Source organism: Acanthopagrus latus, chromosome 14, assembly GCF_904848185.1.
Source record: "Acanthopagrus latus isolate v.2019 chromosome 14, fAcaLat1.1, whole genome shotgun sequence".
In the NCBI taxonomy this organism is placed as follows: Eukaryota; Metazoa; Chordata; class Actinopteri; order Spariformes; family Sparidae; genus Acanthopagrus; species Acanthopagrus latus.
The window spans coordinates 20,302,983-20,326,505 of record NC_051052.1 but is presented as its reverse complement, the minus strand read 5'-3'; the positions used below and the strand labels follow the sequence as shown (position 1 = coordinate 20,326,505).

The following is a 23,523-nucleotide window of genomic DNA, read 5'->3' as shown; positions in this document are numbered from 1 at the left end:
TGTTTTAATGAGGCTGAAAGTGGATGAGAGAGGACAGTTCGGCTAATGAAGACAAGCGAGGAGTAGAAGTGTTTTGTATAGACTACAGAAATCATCTTTTCTAATTATCAGAGACGTAGTAACTAGGATTAATTCTTCTCATTCAGCCTGTCAAGATGAAACCAAAAGTCTCTCCAGTGTAAAATTAATTATATTTTCTATTTGTGAGGAGTCTTGAGCATACTGTAGCAGCGTGAAACCGATCTCGCTGACCCACTTCTGACAGCAACAGCCGGCCGGATGAAGCCTGAAATCCTCTCAGAGCACCAGAACAAAAATCAAATGTAAAGTGTCATGTTTAATGAAAGAGGAACTCAGCAGCAGTTTGTCTGATCCAGAGACAAATCAAAGAGCAGAAAGTGATTTTACTGCAGAGTGGAGACGCTTACGAACCACAGTGTGCGACCGCCTTGATAGTGCTGACCGGAGGTTATTACTGGAGAGGCAGAGAACCGACACGAGCAGCCACTTCGCTGAATTGTACGAGTGGTTTGAGGCGACACAGCGTTGTTGTGACACGTTCGCTTGTAATGTTGAAACGACCTTCAGCTGAATGCCGATCTGGGCTCTTACTTTGAAAGGGGATGTGTGATTAAGGCACTTCATCGGCCGGCTGACAGAGGATGGATCGACATGTAAATGATGAATATGTGCAGGGTTTAGCTCGAGGCCTCTTCTGATATTAATATCCTTACTTAGGTCTTGTACACACAACATACTCTGCGTTTCAGTCGATCCTGGAGGACTGTCTGCTGGAGAGGGGAGTGACGATGATTTTTTGATGATGGCTTTTTGAAATGTATGAACAGCAGCAGCAAGTTTTGTGAAATGTTAATCAGAAGAAAAAGACCTGAAAGGACAACATGATTTATACTGTTTTACTTTGTTTATTGTCTACAGGAAGTTTCTTTTTTTTTTAATCTGGCAACCTCTGCTGTCAAAAGGCCACAGTGGTGAAACACAGTGTGACCTCAATATGTTGATAGATATTAAGAATAACTGTAATATTTATACAGAAGCAGCCGGTCATCTCTATGAAGGCACCAGCTGATTAAATTGAGACTGTTTCAATGTTCCCTGCAGCTCGTGTGAAAAAAGTGACAAAAAGTGTTTGTCCACGTCGTCTGGACTAAATCAAAGATGATGCTTCATGGACTTTGTTGAGGTTCGGGGACCTTTTTTCGCCCACAATAAGAAAGATTCAGTCGGTGTCATGGAACAATCGTCGGCTGTCTGTTTTGCAGCAGGAAATGAACAGTGATCTCAGATGTTCAGAACTGTCCATCCAACTCATCCTCCTCCCTGTGCAGAGTTCTGCGTTCGCTCTGAGCCTCACAGAGCTGTCAGCCACACTTACAGAGCTGTCCAAACCCAACATTTTCATTTCCATGCACAAGGGGCCTCAAGCAGACTTTTTGCGGACTCCCAGAGAGTCCGCTTGGGGGTGCACACTTCACCAGACTTCACTGATTTAATAACTAATAACGGACATGACAGAAAAGAACTCTCTATGAATGTGTAAAACAGTTATCTAATTAAAATGTTACTTTAGTCACATAGGTCAGAAATGATTTTCTTGCACATCAAGCTACAGGAATATGGAAACACACATGCTGTGTCTCAATTCAGGCTCTGTATCCTTCTGCGTTTGAAGGTCAATTATGTCACTATGCCGCACAAAGGCTGTTCCAATCCAAAGGATCCTCATTTTACTTCTTTCTTGAGGATGCACCGCTGCGATCCTTCGTGGCCCCACATATCCCAAGATTCTTTGCGTGCCCAAAAAATAAGAAAGGAAGAGAGAAAATGGTGACGTCGCGTGACCTCATCGTCCAGAACATCTGTACAGAGACCCGTCTCCACCTCATCGTCCAGAACATCTGTACAGAGACCCGTCTCCACCTCATCAACCAGAACATCTGTACAGAGACCCGTCTCCACCTCATCGTCCAGAACATCTGTACAGAGACCCGTCTCCACCTCATCAACCAGAACATCTGTACAGAGACCCGTCTCCACCTCATCGTCCAGAACATCTGTACAGAGACCCGTCTCCACCTCATCGTCCAGAACATCTGTACAGAGACCCGTCTCCACCTCATCGTCCAGAACATCTGTACAGAGACCCGTCTCCACCTCATCGTCCAGAACATCTGTACAGAGACCCGTCTCCACCTCATCAACCAGAACATCTGTACAGAGACCCGTCTCCACCTCCACATCTCAGATCTCGCTGTCTCTCTCCCGAGCAGACATTGTTCTGATCCGACAGAGAGCGGGACCTCAGCTGGATGAGAGGCAGATGTTGAACAATGATGATGTCGACCATGTTATCATCATCACTTCACACCACCACTTCCTCTGTACTACACTGTGCACACTTTGATCAGCTGAGGGACAGTTTACTTCAGAAACACTGAAAGCTGCCAAATATGTGCACACACACACACACACACACACACACACACACACACACACACTCTTACACACACACAGACTCGCTCACACACACTCAGCACTGAGGTATGAAGCTGCAGAGTGTGTTTTTTTTTTCTCTCTCTCTGGCTTTAATGAAGGTCTGAAGTGAATTTGGAGGTAAACTTTTTTTTCTAAGATCGTCAGCCATCCTCGCCGCAGCTGAGCATTCAGCCTGAGAAACAAAGCTGGCAGGGACACACGTTTGTTCCCAAACGTTACACCGTTTTCATTCAAGCTGCGTTGCCAGGAAACAGCCTGTGTCCAAATTTATTACTCTGGTGGCCATACGTCTCACTATCAGCACAGTTCAGTCTACACTCCATTTTTTACGTGCTCCGCCTTTATTAAACTTCTCTGTTGCTTTACCCTGAAGAGGCTTCGAGGCACCCAGAGAGAAGTCGCGCCATCCTATTCGCTGGTTGCGGGCCACATAAATGAGCGCCAGACTTCTTCCTCCCCTCTGGTGCTGCTGATGAACGAGAGCGGCTTCATCGTGTCGGCACAGGACAGACGCTCGGCTGGCCGCCGCCGCGAGTTTGGCGTCATCAGGCGGAGACAGAGTCAGTCCGCCAGGAGGAGCGGGAGCCACGAGTCCCTTCTGTCGTTTTCCAAAGAGCGACTCTGTCTGGGTTTAATTACATTTCCACTTTTTCATTATCTCCAACAGTGTGTCTTTTCACAATGAAGTGTGTTCTCACTGCCTGTTGTTTCATTTTGAATGTTAGCCACTCTAACACCAACACTTGGATTGTAAGGTTGGGAACAAATCTCAGCGTCTGTGTCTCCAAGAAGAACAGTTTTTTTGTTTCATGTTGGAGGGCAACACATAGAGCGAAACGTTTACACTTACCATCTGTTTTATATTAAATATGGAGTGATGTCAGTGAGGAAATCACTCCTCAGTGTCCAGAAGGACTAAAAACTTGTGAACCAGTTTGATTTTTATTCAGGCGTTTGCTTCTTCGAACAAACCACCAGAATTTGTCTGCAGGAGTTTATAAATGTTTTCAGATATGATGATTATATCTGGAACAAAACCACATCAGTGAATGTTCCTCTCTGTGTTTCAGTGGTTTGGTGACCTGGTGACTCCGGTCTGGTGGGAGGACGTCTGGTTAAAAGAAGGTTTCGCTCATTTCTTCGAGTACGTCGGCACCGACTTCCTCTTCCCGAAGTGGAACATGGTGAGTGAAACTGTTAACTTCAAACGGGGAACTCATACATCTTAAATTAAATTGTCTTCATTATTTTTTTTTTAACAAATACAGTAGCTTAGGTTTAATTTGTTCAGCTAGCTGCTAACATCAGCAGGTGTTGTGATTCAGTTGGACTCCTGCTTCATTTCATTAAAATCGTTTTTTTCTCCTCCTGTTCCGCGCTGCTCCTCCTACAGTTTGCTTTTCAACCTTTAATCATACCGTCCTTTGCTAACTTATCACAGTTTGAGTTTAGCTCATAGCTAAACACGGGACGTGCATGAACGTGACGACACAGCAGACTGAAACTAAAATACTACAGGAAAAATGTATTTTAAATTACATTTCAGTTCTAATTTAAAAAAAAAACTCTTTTATTTTGAAAGGATTATATGTTAAATTTCGTTTTCAATATACATTTGTGGGATTCCTCAGTGTACCACGAGAGGTAGATAGTTTTACTGTCTTTGTTATATAGTTAATTTCTTTGTATATTTTTATCAGTATAATATATAAAAATCCAAACTCACTTCTTTCTGAACTTTTATTGCTTGAAAGTTAAAAACGTACCGCTCACACATTGAACTTTATCTCCTCAAACCAGCTTCTTGATTTTCTTTTATGTTTTTTTTTCAGGCTTGATTAAAGAGACGTAGCTGATGTTTCACAGATTTTAACAGCTCTTGCATTTTTTAAACTAAACTGTAAAATAATCTGAGTTTAAATTCAGCTTCTCAGATGATGAAGCAGAGGTGTAGGTCAGATCTCCTTCAGCTCCGTCCACTGACGTGAAATAATGAAATGCTGACGACATCTGTTTGTGCCGACTGCAACCTTTCTCTCTTCTAATATAAGTCAGATATTTTATTCAAGGCGAGCAGGAAATAAAGCTTTCAGTTCATCATGTCGAAGCGAGTTCAGCTATTCTTGACCTCCGTCTGTTCACTCATCAAATTTGATCTTTGCTTTTTTGCCCTGTGATGTTTTCAAGGTTTCAGTCGAGCGTATATGAATTCATTAAAAACCTCAACACACTAAACGCAGCTCAGACAGAAAACAAGACACAAACTACAGACACCAAATCAAACTTAGAAACCTGATTTTCAGAAGCGGACGACGTCTCTGTGGACGGGTTTTATTGGCGGCTGTTGGCAGAAATGATTCCCGATGGAAACTGATGACAGCGACGGTTATATGGAGTAACTGGGACACGTAGACGGGCGCTTTGAGAACTTAAATAAAAACTCCATTGTGTTGAAGCGATGGCAGAACAAAACCGAAAATGTCAGACACCACAACAGGACAATAGAGAAAGAAATGTTTCTCTTTCAGTAATTTGGTTAAAACTGACCCTTTTAAAATGTGGCTCAAATAGACAATGGGATGACTTAATTCAGGTGACGTCCCAATTATTTTCTGCACAGAAAAGGTTTGAATTTACATAAAAACCCTCCTGGATGAGTCATGAGTAGAGAAGATGAATACCTGCGTCTTTGTTCTGTGATAAAGTCAAAGGTGCAAAGCTGTGGACATGAAAACTTAATGGATCCGTCTGCTGATGCTCTTTTATTTCTTTATTCTAACTGTTAGAAAAAATCCCTTTTACAGAGTGTTAGTCAGTGTTGGGGATAATCACATTACACTTACTGACGAGCGATTAAGGCGCTGTACGCCCGTACACGGGTACTTCTTGAAACAAAGCTTGTTACGCGTTTCGGACCTTCTTCTCGCTTTTGGAAAACTCAAGATTAAAGATAATCAGAAACCCCTTTTACAGTGTTGTTGTGTGAGTATTTATGTAAGTTCTTTATCTGTTAAGTTGCAACAACCTCTCTGTGTGGGTTGTTGGTGTCGGTCACAACTTACGAGGGATCGACCGATGTGTTTTTTTTTCAGGGCCGATACTGATTATTACAAATCAAGGAGACTGAAATATTTATTGCAAAAATGAATTTGCAGTAGAAATGAAAACTAGCGTTTCCGATCAGATATTGTTGTGTGAGAGGATGTTACGTCGATGTTACATTTTTTAATTAGTTTATTTTCTCTGAATCTGACAGAAAAATCAGATAATTGGAAACAGGCTGAATATCTTCCAGGGCCGATAATTGATCTAAAATTACTACGTACGCTGATGACACGACTTTCAAACGTTGGAAGCATGAGAGACGTGGCACAAAAGATCCTTTGAAATCCGATGTGAGCGTCCAGACTGAGGCACATTTGGAGGAACTTGCTTCGAATCACATTTCAGTTCCGCACCAGAAAGAAAATCTTTTGTTGTTTTTGCCGTCCAGACTTCTTAAACTCAATCTGGACCTGCCAAACAAACAGATCCAGGCTGTTTGTCTGAATATAGCCGTACTGCAAATCTATAAGGAGGAGCTGACGGTTTGAAAGACTCCTAATGAGGTACAACCGACGATTACAGGCCTTTATGACAAACATGTCACATAAGCTGCTCTAGTCTGCTGTAGAGCCGTGGACTGACCTGTTAAATCAAACACAAAGAGGTCCAATTTCCTCAAGCAAACATCCAGAACGTCATTGTTTCTAACACGTGTTATTATTTAGATTCTCTGCCATATGAGATATTTTATTTCATGTGATCTCATTTCAGATTTGAAGGTTTGTTTGCTCAGAGCTGTGGAGTTGTGGCGCCTCACGTTGACGTATTTGAATAATAATGGAAACCTTCTCCGATATGAGACGCACTGATATCACAGTTCTGTTTTCGCTTTTCTTTTTTTTTCTTCCCCGGCTGTCGTCTCTCCTCTCGTCTCTCGTCCGCGTGTGAATCTGTCTGACTTTAATCACGACGCTGAAGCTGAAACACTCAACTTCAACCTAATTTGTCCCCAAAGGACAATTGGTTCTGCAGCGAGACATAAAAACAGTGCATGGAAAATCAAATCGACAAAATGAAAAAGTGAAAAAAAAAAGTTGGCTGATACACAGATTTGATTGGCTGAGCAGCATCACATGAGGGATTTCTAACACATGCCAGCAGTCTGTGAGAGCTGAAGCTAAAATAAAAACGAAAAACAAAATGTGATAATTCTCAGTAATTTATCAGTTATAGGTCCAAACAGGATGGTGGTCCGTCTGCTAATGATCTTGCAAATGTTCAGGTGTATTTCTGTGGAAATGTGGGAATTAAACATCATGAATTATCACGTTAAGCCCATTTCTTTGTACTCCAGACATAAATCTTCACCTAAACCAGCTGCTCACTGTGGTCGCTACCGTTTAAACTAAAGGTACGTTTGTTGTGGACTATTTTCAGAGGTGGAACAATCCATATTTGGTGTTTCTGTATCTGTGGAAGGATTAAATCATTCTCAATAGTTTCAGTAAATGCTGCTTTTTCTGAGGATAAATGAACTCAGTGGGAAAGTTCAGAACAAATATTCTTATCTCAAGAGCCGTCTGCGGCTCAGCGTCTGCACAGCATCTCCTTTCTGTTTACCGCGTGTATCTTAAAATACCATTTGGACGCACAGTGTGTGCATAATAGGAAAGTTAAAACCGGCTGTTGAGGAGGAGGACGTCCTGACGGCGAGGCCTGCTCCTGAACTCCACCACCTTCCTCCACTCGCGCCGATCGATATCTGATTCCTCCTTTTTTTTGTTTTTTTTCTAAAAGTGTTTTCCTGCAGTTCAGCAGATCGTTTTCACCCCCGAAAAAAACCTGCAGCAGGTGAAGTAAAGTCACAGTTTTATTTTATTCTCCTCAGGTCGCCAAACAAATCGACGCAGAGTGAGTCAGCTCAAAACGCAATAAAATTAGAAATGAATTCTTCCTCGAATTTGCTCAAGGAACTCCTCCCCGACAGAGCGAACGCTGCAGAACTTTAAATTACAGCACACACACACACACACACACACACATACACACACACACACTTCCTGCTTTGTTTCCACTGGAGTACGTGGTGATTTTCTTCCAACAGAGAACGTCTTCCACCACAACACCTTATCTCCTGCACGCACACAGTCTGTTTCCGAGCGACATGGCATTTTTTAAATCCCCGTTACTGTGGTTCTGCTCGGCTGGACACTTTAATAGAAACAAAGTGTTTCTCCAATAACAGGCACAACGATGATAAAGCGTTCTGTCCGTGATAAAGCAATTTATTTATAATACCGGATTTTTATTTAAAAATTTGTTGTTGTTGTTCATTTTTTTTTTTCCATCAGCAGTGAGTCACGCGGCCGGCGCTGCAGCGAGGAGATCAACTCACAGCAGAGAGGAAATGAAAAACAAAGACAAAAGTGACGAAGAAGGAAAGAGCAGCAAACTGTTTATGTATTACAACCTATTAATCAATAATCTATCAATAATAATAATAATCTGAACATCTGTGAGGGACTCGAACCTGATAAATGTCGAGATAACTGAGGTTATGTGACTTTAAAACAGATAAATTTAAAGACCATTCTTCAAGAAAATAAAGTGACATGGTGATTAAAAGTGATAAAAACGCAGCTAAATAGAGTTAGTTTGACAGTGTGTGTATAAGCAGTCTGAAGGACTTTAATGAGTGTTAACGACTGCTGTCATTAAGTGTCATCTGGCTCATCATGTCAAGACTAAGTAGACACTGTTGAGAGGACTTTGTTGTGACAAACGCACACAGAAACAAGTCATTACTCTGTCAGGCGTCACTGTGGCATAATTACGTCACTAATCAAGGAATGTATATTGGTAAATTTACTCAGGTATCATGCGTAAGTACGTCAGGAGCAGTTTGAGGTTCAGGTACTCTAAGTGTCAAGGTCACTTCGACACACAGACCAGGGGAATCGAACCAGCGACCTTCCAATAACAAGCCACTTCCCGACCCAACCGGTCTCACACCATGAAAATCAAAAAAAATCTAATTTCTGTCTTTTAGTTCAGGTCTGTTTCATGCTTGGTGGTTATTAAGAGCTGTAAACATGAAGTCGCATGAACGCCGTCAGTGCTGGTAGCTGTCGTGATGAATCATCAGAGACACACGAGGGAAAAGAATCAAAGGTGAGAGTGAGTCACGCTGCGTTCATTGAGCCTGACGGGTCCTTTTATTTTATCTGATGGTCTCAAAGAGCCTGCGAAAGAATAATTGATTTGGAGCCGTATTAGTCACGACTGCAGCAAGACCTCACATGTCATAAATACAGAACACACACACACACACACACACACACACACACACACACACCAGACTCCATTTAAAATTCATATAAAATAGGTGTTTATCAGCAGACTATAACTCACCTCCGTTTTATTTTCAATAACCATTTAGAGTCTGTTTTATTTAGCCTAATTCCATTTTACATGACATTCAAAACAAATTATGAGAGCGCGACTTCTTCTACAGCAACGGTCCAACATTTTAATTAACTTTGTGTGACTCACCAAACACAAACACAATGTGTGTTTTCCTATTGTGAGCGAAGACCCGAACATTTGATTTGCATGGACACAATAGCGCAGTAATGAGGGGCGGACAGGGCGGAAATAACTGTACCTCAAAAACAAACATAATTAACTTCTCCTGCACGACTCGTACTCACAACTTTTAAACACTTCTACTGAACTTAAATACTTTTTAATTCATTGGTTCGTTGGTTTATTCGACGAGGACGAACACACGTAAGCATTGCTACGTCTTTGGGACAACCTGAACTTTCTTGAGACGAATATAAAGTATTGTTTTGTTGTTTTCGGGGGAACAACAGTCATGTTCAGTGATTTGCAACATCGCCCATAATGGTCTTTTTAATTGTTACAAGGCGGCACTCCAGGGGGAAAAATGGATTTTGGTGAATAAGTTATTTATTGCAGGATTGATTGCTTTGTAACTTAAGTTTAGAAATGACAACAAAAGAGGCAGAATACAAGAGGAGGAATGGCCCGAGGCTGTCGATGAATCAATAGAAAGGTTTTACCTGCCTGACTCTAAACTAAAACAAGAAGAAAATAAACCCTCAGCTGATTGAAATTCCGACTGCTCACCCGTCCAAATGAAAACACGTTTGATGCAGAAACTCTGCTGCTAACGACTCTGTGAGGCCGAATGCAGATTCAGTACAATGGGGACAAAACAAATGCAGATTTGTTTCTCTTTATCTTCAAACCTGCTGGGTAACGTTACTTTTAAAAGTAACTCGTCATGTTGTTGCCGTTTGTCCTCGTCTCTGCCAAACAAACGTGTTATTACATCTGCAGCACCACAACATTTCATTGAAACACAGATTTGTGACACATTTTTACCTTTTATAGAATTTGGATATTGCATTTAGCCATTTTATAGCCTCCTTCACGGCGCACAGTCGGTAACTCTCAACAGACGTTATATTTACCTCGTTACAGTGAACTGGGCATGAAAACTGAACAACAAGCACCTCTACAGCCACAACTTGCATTCCACCTCGATGTTGTTCTCGTGCTTTTCGCTATGAATTTAAAAATAATGGGAATATTTCCTCAAAGTTAACACCGTCCTCTCTGCCGTCTCACTACGTTGGAATTAACTGGCTACATGCACGCCGACACAACTGCAGCAAATGCTTCAGGGGTTAGATTTTATTTTGGTGGCAACTAAAGGTAAAGAGAGCAATTTTAATTAACAGATTACTTGAATTACTGAACTGGCGCATTACGTCAACACTGGTAGTAACACAGTCTGAATCGTGAGCACTGCTGCAGAGATCGCTGTCAGTTTAATAAAGAGGTTCAACTTTATTTGATTTTTGCCTCCTGACAGCTGATGATTAGCATTCAGTCTGAGAGTGATACACAATGAGAGCTGTCTGTCATGCAGTCCTGCTGTATACATGATGAGGAGGGAGGAGGGAGGGAGGAGGAGAGGAGGAGAGGAGGAGAGGAGGTGGACGTGGAGGAGGAGATGAACAGACGTTTTAAAGTTCAGCAGCTGCTTCTGAACGCACCCCGTCCCTCCATCTGTGTGTTTGTGTGTGTTTACTGGCCTAATAGCTGTCCCTCCACATGTGGGTCCATCTGGTTCCTAATGACCATATGGGCCAGACGGACCTCCCCCATCACCCCCCACTCTCCCTCTCCAGGTGACTTAAAGTGTCTCTTAATTAGAGCTGATGTCTCATTTAGTCTAAATTTTCTCTCAGTTTCATCCGAATGTGCCGTTTAACTAATTAACTGATTGTGTAATTTGTGGTAGAGTTTCCTGATTCTTTACCTCTGTGTGTGTTTGTTTGTATGTGTGTGTGTGTGTGTGTGTGTGTGTGTGCTTGTAAACGTATATAACAGTGGACTTTGCAACACTTCCACCAACAGTGGACTTTAAAGCCAACAGGGGACATTTTTTATGGTCTGATTTTTACCGTCACATTTCACCTTAATGACTTTGAAGTTAAAAGAAATGACATCAGGTAAAAATATTCAAACTGTACTCCAAAGATTTGATGGCTGTTTTTATGGTCCTTCAGATGGAGGAAGTCTTGATGTCTCCTGCATCGTTTCAGAATCACTTTTCCTGAAATTGAGCCTCAAACTGGCAGAACATCTGTGAGTGCAGAAGAGCTGCAGCTCTGCAATATTTTCACCCCTTTAAAAAAAAAGTAGATAATGCACAAATATGCGACAAAACTGAGCCAATGTGGTGCCAAACCTCCTGCAGCCTGTAGAGCTATTTCGCAGCTTTTTCACAAAACGTAAGAAAGTTACTGCTCATTTGTGTGTTGGAGGTTTTACTGACACGCGACGCTGACTTTGTGTGGAATATATCGGAATAGTTTGTGCACTGAGTGAGGAAGCTGTCCGCCTGTATAGATAGATTATTATAGATTAGTTTATTGTTCCAGTGAGGGAAGATGTGATAACACACAAAACAAACCACAGAGCAAAAGCAATTTAATAGAACAATAATAGAGCTATAAAAATAGTTAGTACCACTGCGTATGTGATAAAGGTAGTCACCCAGCGGTTCATGTTTCAGGTATTTGTACTTTACTTGAGTATCTCTTTGAGTTTCCTTCTCCACATCTGAACACAAATATCCAAACTTTCCCCATCCTCACATTTTCAAAACAGGCTCGTTACTTTAGTTTGAGACATTTGAGGTGAATTATGGGTTATTTTTATTTGGCGCCATCGCACGCCGCCTTCCCAACATCACAAGACCGATTTCAGCATCACGCGTGGCAGATGTAGTGAGGCTAAACAAAGATATAAACAGACAGAGAGGGAGATTGGATTGGGGAGAAAAAGGTGTGTTAGTGTCTCGTATCTGCAGAAATCCTGCAATTCTTTGCCTGGATTTTCTTATTTTCCCCACTTTGTTGCTGTGCGATACGACATTGTAAGTATTTTTGGTGCCTAAACTAAAAGCAAACAACAGCAGAAACCAAGAAAAGAATGGAAAATAGTGAGTGAAACTACTTGGAAATGATGGCAGATGATATTCCAGAAGCGACAACCAACACGAGTTGCAAAACTATGAAACCATGCAGCGCACATATGGTATTTGTTTGCCTGTAAAAACAAAGTATAATTATTTTTAGACTTGAGGATGTGAATAAAAAAATAAAAAAAGGGCACAGTATGAACTATGCCTCCTATGCTGTTTACTTTACAGTGTCGGCAGATAAGCTGCTTACTTTCACGCTCTGTACTTATTTATTTTAATGAAGGAGGCGAATCAAAATAAACTGAAAACGAGAAGCAAATAAGAACGAGTTAGGTTCAGGCTGTGAGATGCAAAACAAAGAGTCTCTACTCGGCATTATAGAGGCCTTTTCTCTCGGTCTGATGATGCAGATTTCAGGGGCTGGAGGACCTGTAAAGATGAAACATCGATGGCCCATTAAGTGCAGACAAAAAGGTACACTCTGATGCTAATGATGTGTTCGGGCTCAGAAAGAAGCAGACTATGAGGACGCTGCCGTCTGCAGCAGCTCTATAAAATACATTAGCTCCCCTTTTTTTTTTCTTTTATGCAACAGAGTACCACGTTACAGCCTCGTCCTGCAGAATCAGTGATCTGTTCTGACCAAATGTATGCACAGTGATTACACAGAGGATGACAAACAGTTCAATACAAAACAGCATCATTACAGACACTTAACGAGAGAGAGAGAGAGAGAAGAGACTGCACAAATAAATGAGAAGCAAAGCACGGTAAACTGGATGTTTTTCACACCTGGGATCTCACTTCCCTTCGCTCTATATGCATATAACCACGTTCATCATTGGGACAAACGGATATCGTGCCATTTTTTTTACATAAATAAAGACAAACTCTATGTTTATATTTACATTTTAGAGTATTTATCAGATGATTTGTACAAAACAACTTACAGTAATTCATACAGACATACATACATGCATACAGTGATGGCGGTGGCTGCCATGCAAGGTGCTGGCCAGCGCATCAGGAGTAGTTTGGAGTTCAGTAGCTTGCCCAAGGACACTTCAATATGCAGACCAGTGGAAGCAAACCAGCAACCTTCCAAAAACAAGACGCTGGCTCTACCCACTGAGCCACAGATGCCCCATAACATGTAGAAAATTTGCCAAATTTACAAGAAGGCCAAAATGTAAAGTGCTGACAGGTCAAACACAGAAGCAGATGAGCTGGTACAGCCAACGTTTTACAAGGAGAGAAACATCTTAATGGATTTAACGTGATGCAGAATTTACAAGAAGTCACTGATGATTTAGAATTTCCTGTAGCAAAGTTTCACAAAGTTTGTTAAGTTTGTCTTCAATCAACAACCCTTTAAATCGTTTGATTTGTGCAGGGAGTCTGGGTGGTGGGAGTTTGTGGTGACTAGTTCTCCTCCTCCTTCTTCTTCTTCTTCTTCTTCTTCTTCTTCGTCTTCTTCTTGTCTCACAGAGGACGTCTAAGCCGACTCTAACATTAACACCCAAAATTGCATTATATTGTTCAACGAGATGATAATTTCATTCATATAGACAGAGACGTAACAACCAAGAAGTAGCCTGATCCCAGCAGGCGTTGTAAGATCTAAATCTCACTAACGTTCATTAAAAATATAATATCTCAGGAAACTTTTGTTTAACTAGATGTAGATTCATTAAAAAACAAATCTACTTTAATCCATGAATTAAACAGAGCCACATTGGGCCAAGAATTAGCCACATCCCAGCAGATACTGTTAAAGCTGACAGTAATTTAAAAAGAAGTTCCTGTTCATTCTGTTCATTAACGACGGAAAGTTAATAAGCCAACAATCACATTGCTTAACAAGATGGAGGTTCATTAAACCCAAATCTCCATAGTCAACACTGTAATCCATGAATTAGACAGAGCCGCACTTCTCCGGATTTAGCCTGATCCCAGGGGTAATTTAGGCAGAGCTTGTTACAGCTCGACATGTTTGCAGATATCTATTAAAATCCTGAAAGCAGGCGAGGAGAAGAAGCGTGGGGGGAACAGGAAGAGGAAACAAAGAAAAGAAAGACTGAACAAAAACAAGGGGAGGAAACAAAGGTGAGGATGTAGAAAGAGGCGAGGAATAAATGAGGAGGAAACAAAGGAAATCAATGAGGGAAGGAAATAAGAGGAGGAAACAAGGAGAGGAAGGAAACCACTGGATTAAACTGTGATGAGGCAAAACAATAAATGGATGAATAAAGAAAAGACAAAGAGAAATTACGAGAACAGACAGTGAACAACAAAGATCACAGTAAACAAGGATTAACCAGACGATTACACAACTGAACCTTTGTTTTCTGCACCAACTGTTCCACTAAATGATGATTTGTTGACTGACTTTGTTTTACAAACTTAATTATTTATCTGTGTAAAGCTGAGCTGAATGAAAACCAAAGTAAAAGCAAACATCAGAATCCAGAAATCACTGTGAGGAGTAAACAGGGACGGATATCTGGCTCCCCCGTTTTTAAGTGTTAAGTATTTGTTGATCCTTGACGTGAAACTGGGTCGTGATTTAAATACATATCAGTATAGAAATGAACAACTAAAGAACTAGAATGACACTCAGTAGAGCGCATACCTCCACCGAGGCCCAACAGCCGCCTTTAACTCTCTCAAAACTAATCCAGTATCAAATAAAACATGTAAATCTGCCAGATCCTGATTTTTATTTGGATCCTCATTAAATAGATACCAGCCATGTAAATACACCCGACGTTGTTAATCAGGATCGATGTGTTACTCCCCAAGACATCGATGAAAATGTTGAGAAACAACCAATCCTGCTGGAAGATAGTGAGAATATGCCTGGATCCATCCTGGACTGAAACCCATCCTGCATCCGAGTTTCATAGAGACCTGTTCAGTTGTTTTTTGTGTAATCTTGCCAACAAACCAACCAAGAAATGAAAACATGGACACGAGCGAAGACATATCCTTACTACAGGGACTCACCTACCATGTAGGGACAATCAGCTTCCCTCTGGTTTTGTCCCTTTAGATGACAAAGACAAATGTTTATGTGTGTTTTCAGGAGAAGCAACGCTTCCTGACTGACGTCCTCCATGAGGTGATGCTATTGGATGGACTTAGCTCCTCCCACCCGATCTCCCAGGAAGTGGAGCAGGCGACGGACATCGACCGCGTGTTCGACTGGATCGCTTACAAAAAGGTAAGTTCCTTGCAAGCTCACATGCTCCCCACAGTAGCCTGCCAAGGTAATTATCTGAGCCGACAGTATTTTCAAGAGATGTTTTTAACTCGAGGAGACCTTTCGGATGAGTTTTCAGGCGGTTCGTACTCATGGCGAGGGCTAACGCTAATATGATAGCTTGCTACATGTTGGACTTTCAAAGACGAGCACTTTATAAACAGTTTCAGTAAGTTTCACTGTACTTGAAATCTCAATGCTGATTTACTTTCCCAGCATTTCCAGTGAAAGTAATTGATCGATACTAACGACTGAGAGCATATTTTCACTTGATATCATGTTTGAAAGTGTGTGTGTGTGTCTCTGTGCCGTCTGTAGGGGGCAGCGCTAATCCGGATGCTGGCTAACGTGATGGGACAGACGCTGTTCCAGAAAGGACTCAATGTAAGTTCCTGTCGTCCTGCAGGTCCAGCTGTACACACAAAAGGTGTGTGTATCTGAGGACAGCAGGGAGAGCTGGGTTTGGCTTTAAAATGGATTCAGTGGGAAGCTGTGTGTGTGTGTGTGTGTGTGTGTGTGTGTGTGTGTGTGTGTGTGTGTGGCTGTATTTTGACTAAGCCCTGACTGTTTGGAGCACACTGAGTATACAGATGGGCAGCGTGTAAGTGGATTTGGCTGCAGGGGCAGTTTTTGAAAGGAAGTTTCTCAACCTGTTTTCTGCTGTAAACCTTCACGACACTCTGTAAGCGACCTGGATTCAAGCTGAGCAGAACCGCTGTTGTCCAAGAGGGAAGGACATCAGAACTTCAAAACCACTTTTTGAACTGAGCTGAAGAGAGTTGATAAAGAAGGGACAGCTCGGTCGGCGGGGTAAAATGTTAGTGTTATGTCATGTTCACATTATGTGCCCGTGAACTAGCTTTCATATCTGGAGGTGCTGAAGAGGTTGGTGATCGGAGTTACAGGCGACAAGTGTCATACATACAATTGGATATTTTTAAGGAGACCTCAAGAGAATTTGGCGACAAAACTGGGTGTTTTCAATGAAAACCTCGGGACGTTTCCGGCTGTGTTCGTGGTGATAACAGCAGGTGTTTTTCAACGAGACCTTGGGACGTCTCCATTTGTCTTTCTGGCAACAAAACCAGATATTTTTGACAGGACGTTGGACCGTTTCCAGTCATGTTTGTGCCGACAACACCGGGTGTTTCTAACAAGACCTTGGCACGTCTCCAACTGTGTTCGTAGAGACAAAACTAGATATTTTTAACCCTGGTTGTGGTAACAAAACCAGGTGTTTTTCATGAGACCGTGGCAAAGGCCCAACTGTTCATGGCTGCAAAAACGGATATTTTTGACAGGAAATCGAGACATTTCTGTTGTGTTAGTGACAACATGACCCAGTACTGGGATGGGAAATCAATATATCTCCAGTTATGTTTGTGGTCAACATACCAGGAGGTTTTAACAAGACCTCAGATGTCTCCAGCCGTGTCTGTGGTGTGTTTTACTAACCCAAACCATGAGGTTTTTGTTCCCAAACCTAACATTACATAAGCACAGCATTGTGACAAGAGAGAAATAGAAAATACATATCGTAAAGAACCATAAAGATTTAACTTACCCTTAGTTTTAAAAGGGTTGCAAATTTATGTGCTCAAGTAAACCCGTCGAAGCATCTTTAGCAAAATACTAAACCACAAATTGCTCCTGATGAGCAGGCAGCTTCTGCCAGCAGTGTTTGGATGTGACAAGTGTTGTAAAGTGCCTCCAGCAGTCGTCAGTAGACTGGAAAAATGCTATAGAAGTGCATTTAGCATATTTTATTTATTCATCTGTTTAAATGCTCTTCAAAGCCTGCCCTGTACCGCCAGGAGAGAAATTTATGGTTGGGAATGAATAAATATTTCATTTATTGTCGTCCTCTTACTAGTTAAAGTTAAATGTATATTTTATAAAAACTGGAATGAGACTATAAAATATCCACATTTGTAGATTTGTGATTGCAGAATATACACTTACCAAATTTCTTCCCCCTCAAAAATATTGAATGCCTTCCAAAGGCGGAAGGTTTCAGAGGTTCGGGGAGTTTAATTTAATTTTCTCATGCAGTGTGACAGGCTGCTCTAGCGGTTAATGAGGAGCCACAAGTTCCCTTAACCCGATCTTAGTTCCCTCACAGTTTATTCAGAGTTCAAAACAGAATTCAATGAATTGATCCGGGCCGGAGTGGTGCCGGCTGTTGTAGAAATGAAATGAATCATGAACATGAATCAGAGAAAAAACTGAAAGTGTTTTTTTTTTTTGCTTTATGAATATTGATCACCTGTTTTCACTGTGGGTGACTTAATTTTGAACCAGAGCGGACATGAATCTGTCTTGTTGATTTTAATCTTTAGCACATAACACCAGTGGTGTTAATGACACAGTGTGTTGCATTATTAATGGTTCCGCTTTGTGTTGCTCAACTGGTTCTGAGTCTTGGAAACTCAGATCAAATCCACAGGAAGCTCATTTTAATCCGCCAATATGGACCTCTGTGTCGAGAGTCGCTGTAAAAGTGATGTCATATGATGTAAGGTGAAAGTGGGTTAAATATAGGATTTGTTCTGAGTACAGTCATGAGAGTATCTACATACATCCACCCACACACACACACACACACACACACACACACACACTATGTCCTGGTTTTGCTGCAGAAACAATCGTTGACCCGGAGCACACTGAGAACCAGATTCTATATAAAAACACTGCTGATCCAGCAGCACAACAGAGAAAAGACTATGTGTGTGTGTGTGTGTGTGTGTGTGTGTGTGTGTGTGTGTGTGTGTGTGTGTGATGTGCTGAACATTACGCCACACTACCCAATAACTTTCAGTCCTCAGCTGCATGAAACATCAAATCTTGCCCTCAGTGGTTTTCTTCATATTAACTCTGTAAAAACAATCTAATCAGACGTAAGAAACATTTCAGAAATCTCTTCTCGTCAGAACGCTGTGAGGTTTCGGCTCTGGTTTGAATAAATTTAAGGACACCACAGGACATATCCAGCCGCGTTTGTGGTGACAAACCCAGATGTTTTTAACAGGACCTCTGGAGATTTCCAGCTGTGTAAGTTGTTCCATTTACAGCCCTGAAGCCAAGAAAAAAACCTGATAAATTTGACAGGAAGTCAAGACATCTCCAGCTGTGTTTGTGATGACAAAAGCTGGTATTTTTGCAGGAAAGCTGGTTCATCTCCAGGACATTTTCAGACATGTTATTGCGACCAATACCAGGTGTTTTGAAGAAAACCTTGGGACAAATTGTGTGATGTTTCCGAACCCTCACCAAGTGGTTTTGTGCCTGAACCCAACCAGAGAATTGTGTCAAGAGCGAAATAGAAAACATAAAGGCACATAAAGTTTTAGGTTATCTGTGATTCAAATACATAATTTAAATGTACATTTAGACATCACAAGTCGTGTTTTTTAACATCACCTCAGGACGTTTCCAGGATCGTCTGTGGCGACAGCTCAGGCATTTCAAGTGAAACGGCGATGTTTTCCTAATCTTGCTTCCTGAAAACAAATCAAGAGGGAAATTGTCTGTTTTCTCAAATGAACCCTTTGTTTTGTATTCTTGATAAATCAGTGTTTCCCAGAGATGTGAATAAAATATTTGCAGGTCAGAAACGGATGGCTAGCAGCTCCAGTGTGACGTGAACGTGGAAGAAATTCCTGAACCTCATTAATTATTATGGATCCGACCTGTGGTGGATCTCAGTAACAGAATAACAAGCGGTGAGTTTGTCCACCTGGCTGCAGAGAAAAGGCTGAATTAAAAAGTCACGGCGGTCTGTCGAGGACGTGGATGCGTCTGCGCTGCTGATGGAGCGCCGAGGTCAAGGTTCACCCTCAGATGTGAGACAACAGGCCTCATTAACGGCCCGTGTGTTCAAACAGAGCCGGAACCTTTCACCTCCACCCTCACCGCGGTTACAACAAATGTCTTTTAATGAAATTATTATCACTCTCGCGCTGCGTCTCCCGACAGAAGGCTTGTTATCGCTGACAACCGTTTGGTTTGGGTGGATCACGCTGTTAAACCCGTGTTGGAGTGAGGATCAGACGTGTGTGTGGTGTTTTATCTCTGCTCACGTCGGCTGCTATCAAAGCCACACACACACACACACACACACACACACACACACACACACACACACACACACACACACACACACACACACACTCGGCTGCTATCATGTGTGTCATCTTGTTCCAATAAAGAGCTCCTTCGTGCCTTATCAACCTTCATACACGGCGAGACGACTGAGTGACTGTTGGTGAGGACTCGTCACTGAGGAATCAGCGAGCAGCAGATTAGAGTTGTGTCTGTGCAGGTGTTCACTGTTATCTCGGACGACTTTCCAGCCTTATTCTTGTTTCATCGTAAACCACAACAATCCAGAAACCTCCCAGAGCTTTTGTAACGTTCAGGTTTTCTTCCCTGTGCTGGAAACCGCTGGCGATCAAAGGAGACGAAACGCATGTTGAAAAAACGAACGTCGCCACGCCACTAAGTCTCGTTTGAACTGGGAGATTCTCTCTCGGAGATTCGATTTGTTCATTCAAATACAACCTAAAGTTTGAAGTCAGAGAGAGGATTGAGCCCAAAGCCCTTTAAACTCACTGCAACATGAGCCGACAGGTCTGTAATCACACTGAGACTTCTGACCGTCAGTCAACAAAAGGAAATTCACATCAGGTGTCATTTAACACTTTCAACCCTGTCTTCATTCTGTTCAACACATGCAATCCACGTTACACACGGGGATCATCATAACATAACGCTGAGATCTGTGTGAGTTTTTAACGTGCTTCCATCTATAAATCTAGACATGTATCACTATGAAGTTATGAAGGGTTGTGACTGAGATCCTGACGCAGCATGCATCGTGGAAAGTTACATCACATGATAAGCATCAGTAAAGATGGAGATCATCAGTATAGAAGGGGCGCTGTTCTCACTGACGGACAGGATGACGGACAGGATGACGGACAGGATGACAGACAGGATGACGGACAGGATGACTCTTCCTCGTATGAATCCTGTCCTCTCCAAATCAGACATGAGACATCAGACATTGTTTTAAACATCTGCACACTGATCGTTTATTGTCTTTTGTTGTTGTTGTTTGTTATTTTCAGGACTATCTGCTGAGTCACATGTACAGCAACGCGGCCAGAGACGACCTGTGGAGCAAACTGTCTCAGGTAACGCTCACCTGTCCAATCATCTGTCCCTCACCTGGCTCGGAGGCTTCGAGGCAGAACGTTCAGACCTGTCACTGGTCTCAGCAGGGATTTAAACCTGCGCCTGTTCACATGTGACTCTCCAGGGCTTCAAGCATCCAGACTGACTGAAGCTGTGAATTATTTAACGAAGCGTCTCTAATCAATGCCGGAGAGACGCTCGTTAAGACGGGCTTGATGAGACAGACATGAGAATAGTTGCCATGGTGACATGACTGACAGGTGGAGGCGGGGGTGTTTAATTAGTGTCGTTAGTGTTGTTCTATACTGAGACTGCTCTTTAATTAGCTGCCAGCCAATCAGAGCATGTTTTTTTTCCCTCATTAAAAGGTTATAGCTGGATAATTAGCTGATAAATTATCTAAATGATTTCATAATAATTATCAGTTTTGATTAATTGTTTGTTGTCCAGGCGATGTGCTCAGAGGGGCGGGACATCGACATCGGAGGGATGATGGACAGGTGGACTCTACAAATGGGCTACCCGGTCGTTACCATCAGCAAGAACCAATCAGAGCAGCTCCCCACTCATTACATCACTGTCAACCAGGAGCACTTCCTGTATGGACAGGACGTCAGGAACAACAACAGGTAAGACCACTTCCTGTTCCGACACAGAGTTTTACTCAATAAATGAGTAATTTAATGATTTTTTCTCTCTTTTTTTGGACAAAAGTTAAAACAAAATGGAGCCTCAGCAACTTTCAAATGTCAGAATTTAAAGCTTTTGTCCAACTGACTCACAGACGCGACATTCAACTGGATATAAGTTGTTGTTTTAAGGTTTCAGTCCTGGTTAAACTTTGCTGTCTGTCCCAACAGTGTCAGAATCGTTCCTTGGAAAATGCTCAACAACACAAACGATTCACATAATACACAGAAAAGGAGATTTTCAAAATCCCGGCTGCGAAAAAAAGCTGGATCACCAACTAAGCCGGCTAACTTGAAGGGGGATAAAATAATCTAATCGTGTGGCTCTTCTAGACTTTCCAAATCTTATTGGACTGACAGTGAAACAAGTCATTTCTTGGAGCTCTTAAAATAATATATCCAGTGTTTTACAGTCACTTCTTTCACAGTAGGTCTGTTGTTGTTTTCTCTGGGACGTGAGAATGGAGTCAATAAGCTTTGTTGTAAAAAAAAAAAAAACAAAAAAAAAACCTGCGTACTTATTTTGGTGGAAAAGCGTCTTTAGTCCGGCTCTTACAGTAACTGTAGTTTATCTAAAACAGGATTCTCTGCTCATCTTCCGTCAGAGTGCAGCTGAATCAGACTTGAGGACGTTTTAGAGAAAGTAATGACTTCACAGTTACTGTCTTCACCACCGGCCGTCCTTCAGTCATTCAGTCGCTCACCGGTGAAGTGATCCTCCTCTAACTCTTCGCTTCACGCCTCAATGAGCACTAAGTTAAGTTTGCCCTCCGTTTTCTCCTGAAAAAGCACTTTTTCAGTTTTTCTCCACGTTCTTTACCACCTTTACATCATTTATATTTCATTTATATTTGATTCACTTGATGTTTTATTCACATCCTTCACTACGTCTGGAGTTTATTCTCTTCGCTGTTTTATCGACCCACTTTCTCCTCCATCAATACTTCATCAGCTCCCTCCCTCTTTCTTCTCTTCACCTGTTGTTCACTTTGTTTCTTTCTTTCTTTTCTCTTCTTTTCACCTCGTTCTGTCTCTTCTTCCTGTCATGTTTCTGTGCTGTAGATGACATTTACAATCACTCTGACCTACTCAGGTTTTTTTCTTTGCCTCTCTCATTTCATCTTTCCCTCCTCTTGTGTTTTCCTTTTTCGTCTTTCATCTGGAGTCTTTTGTGTTTTCGCTTGAGCTGCTCTGCTCCCGAGGTCTGCTCAGCTGATGAACCAAAGCTGTTTGTTGTAGGTGGAGCTCGACTCTTTCTTTCTCCCCTCGCTGGGTCTCGTGGGGCTGCGTTCAGACACTCCCTGGTCCCCGGGTGTTCACCGGCGCTTGTAAAAAAAAAGAAACTGTTGTTGTGTTTGCAGCTGAGCCGGCGTCACAGCGGAGCGCACCGGATTGAATCAGAGGCTGATGCTGCTGTTTGATCACACGTTCAGAGGCGCAGCAGTGTTGATATTGACTTAAACTCCTGATTTATTTATTTCATATTTCTTTATCAGCACGCAGGGAAACACAGAATTCTTGGAGACGTACAGGAAGAAGTCGAAATCTCCCCGACGTCTGTCTTCAACCCTCCAGTAACCACTCAGCTTCTAATAACGTGGCTCTGTGGAGGAAATAAATCCGTCCTCGGTCGCAGCTCTCAGACTTCAGACCCTCTCACAGTCTAACTGCTGCCTGGATGACACCACTCCTGCTCCAGATGAAAGCAATATTGTGCAGCGCTTGAAAAATCTATTCAAGGCTTTTTTTAGTGGGAAAAAAAAATGTAAATAAGCTGCTTTTAATGATTCTATTTGAGGGCCGAACACACTGAAAGTAATAATTGTGGCGCCTCATTTGATGCTCCTGTGGCGCTCTGCGGGCGTCAGATTTAAAAATCCCAGGAGCAGCAGAGAAGCAGCAGTGTTTTACAGAAAATTACACTCTTTATATGAAGTGCCCATATTCTTCTTTAGCATTTATCAGGCCCGGGAAGCCTCGGCTGGGCAGCCCGGTCTCCAGGATAACAATGTCAGCAGTTAAAGTTTCTGCAAACCACAAATACGTCCGAGGTTGTTATTCGTACCGAATGTGGCAAATCATGTTCACATCAGGTGATTATGAGCTGACTTTTAAATTGGGAGGTGAAGCGTTGAGGCATCATTATAGCCAACGAGCTCGTCACGTGGCGGTTCGAGTTTCACCACCGGATGATTTTAAGGGTGTAATTTGCCATGTTTCCGACAGGAAGTTGGAATAAATCAGATTTACTTCCTGATAATCCAGAACATCTCCGTCTGTGACCGGGA

At 42.1% G+C, this 23,523-nt stretch overlaps 1 protein-coding gene across 2 annotated transcripts in view; it reads left to right on the top strand.

Annotated features, from left to right (window-relative positions):
• trhde.2 (thyrotropin releasing hormone degrading enzyme, tandem duplicate 2) overlaps positions 1–23,523 on the top strand; it is a 180,046-nt gene that overhangs the window by 96,045 nt on the left and 60,478 nt on the right. For both annotated transcript variants that reach the window (XM_037121441.1, XM_037121443.1), the window contains exons 6-10: positions 3,588–3,701; positions 15,171–15,308; positions 15,666–15,731; positions 20,480–20,545; positions 20,997–21,175. In XM_037121441.1, coding sequence (XP_036977336.1) covers positions 3,588–3,701; positions 15,171–15,308; positions 15,666–15,731; positions 20,480–20,545; positions 20,997–21,175 — 563 coding nt within the window. The remainder of the gene's footprint in view (positions 1–3,587; positions 3,702–15,170; positions 15,309–15,665; positions 15,732–20,479; positions 20,546–20,996; positions 21,176–23,523) is intronic.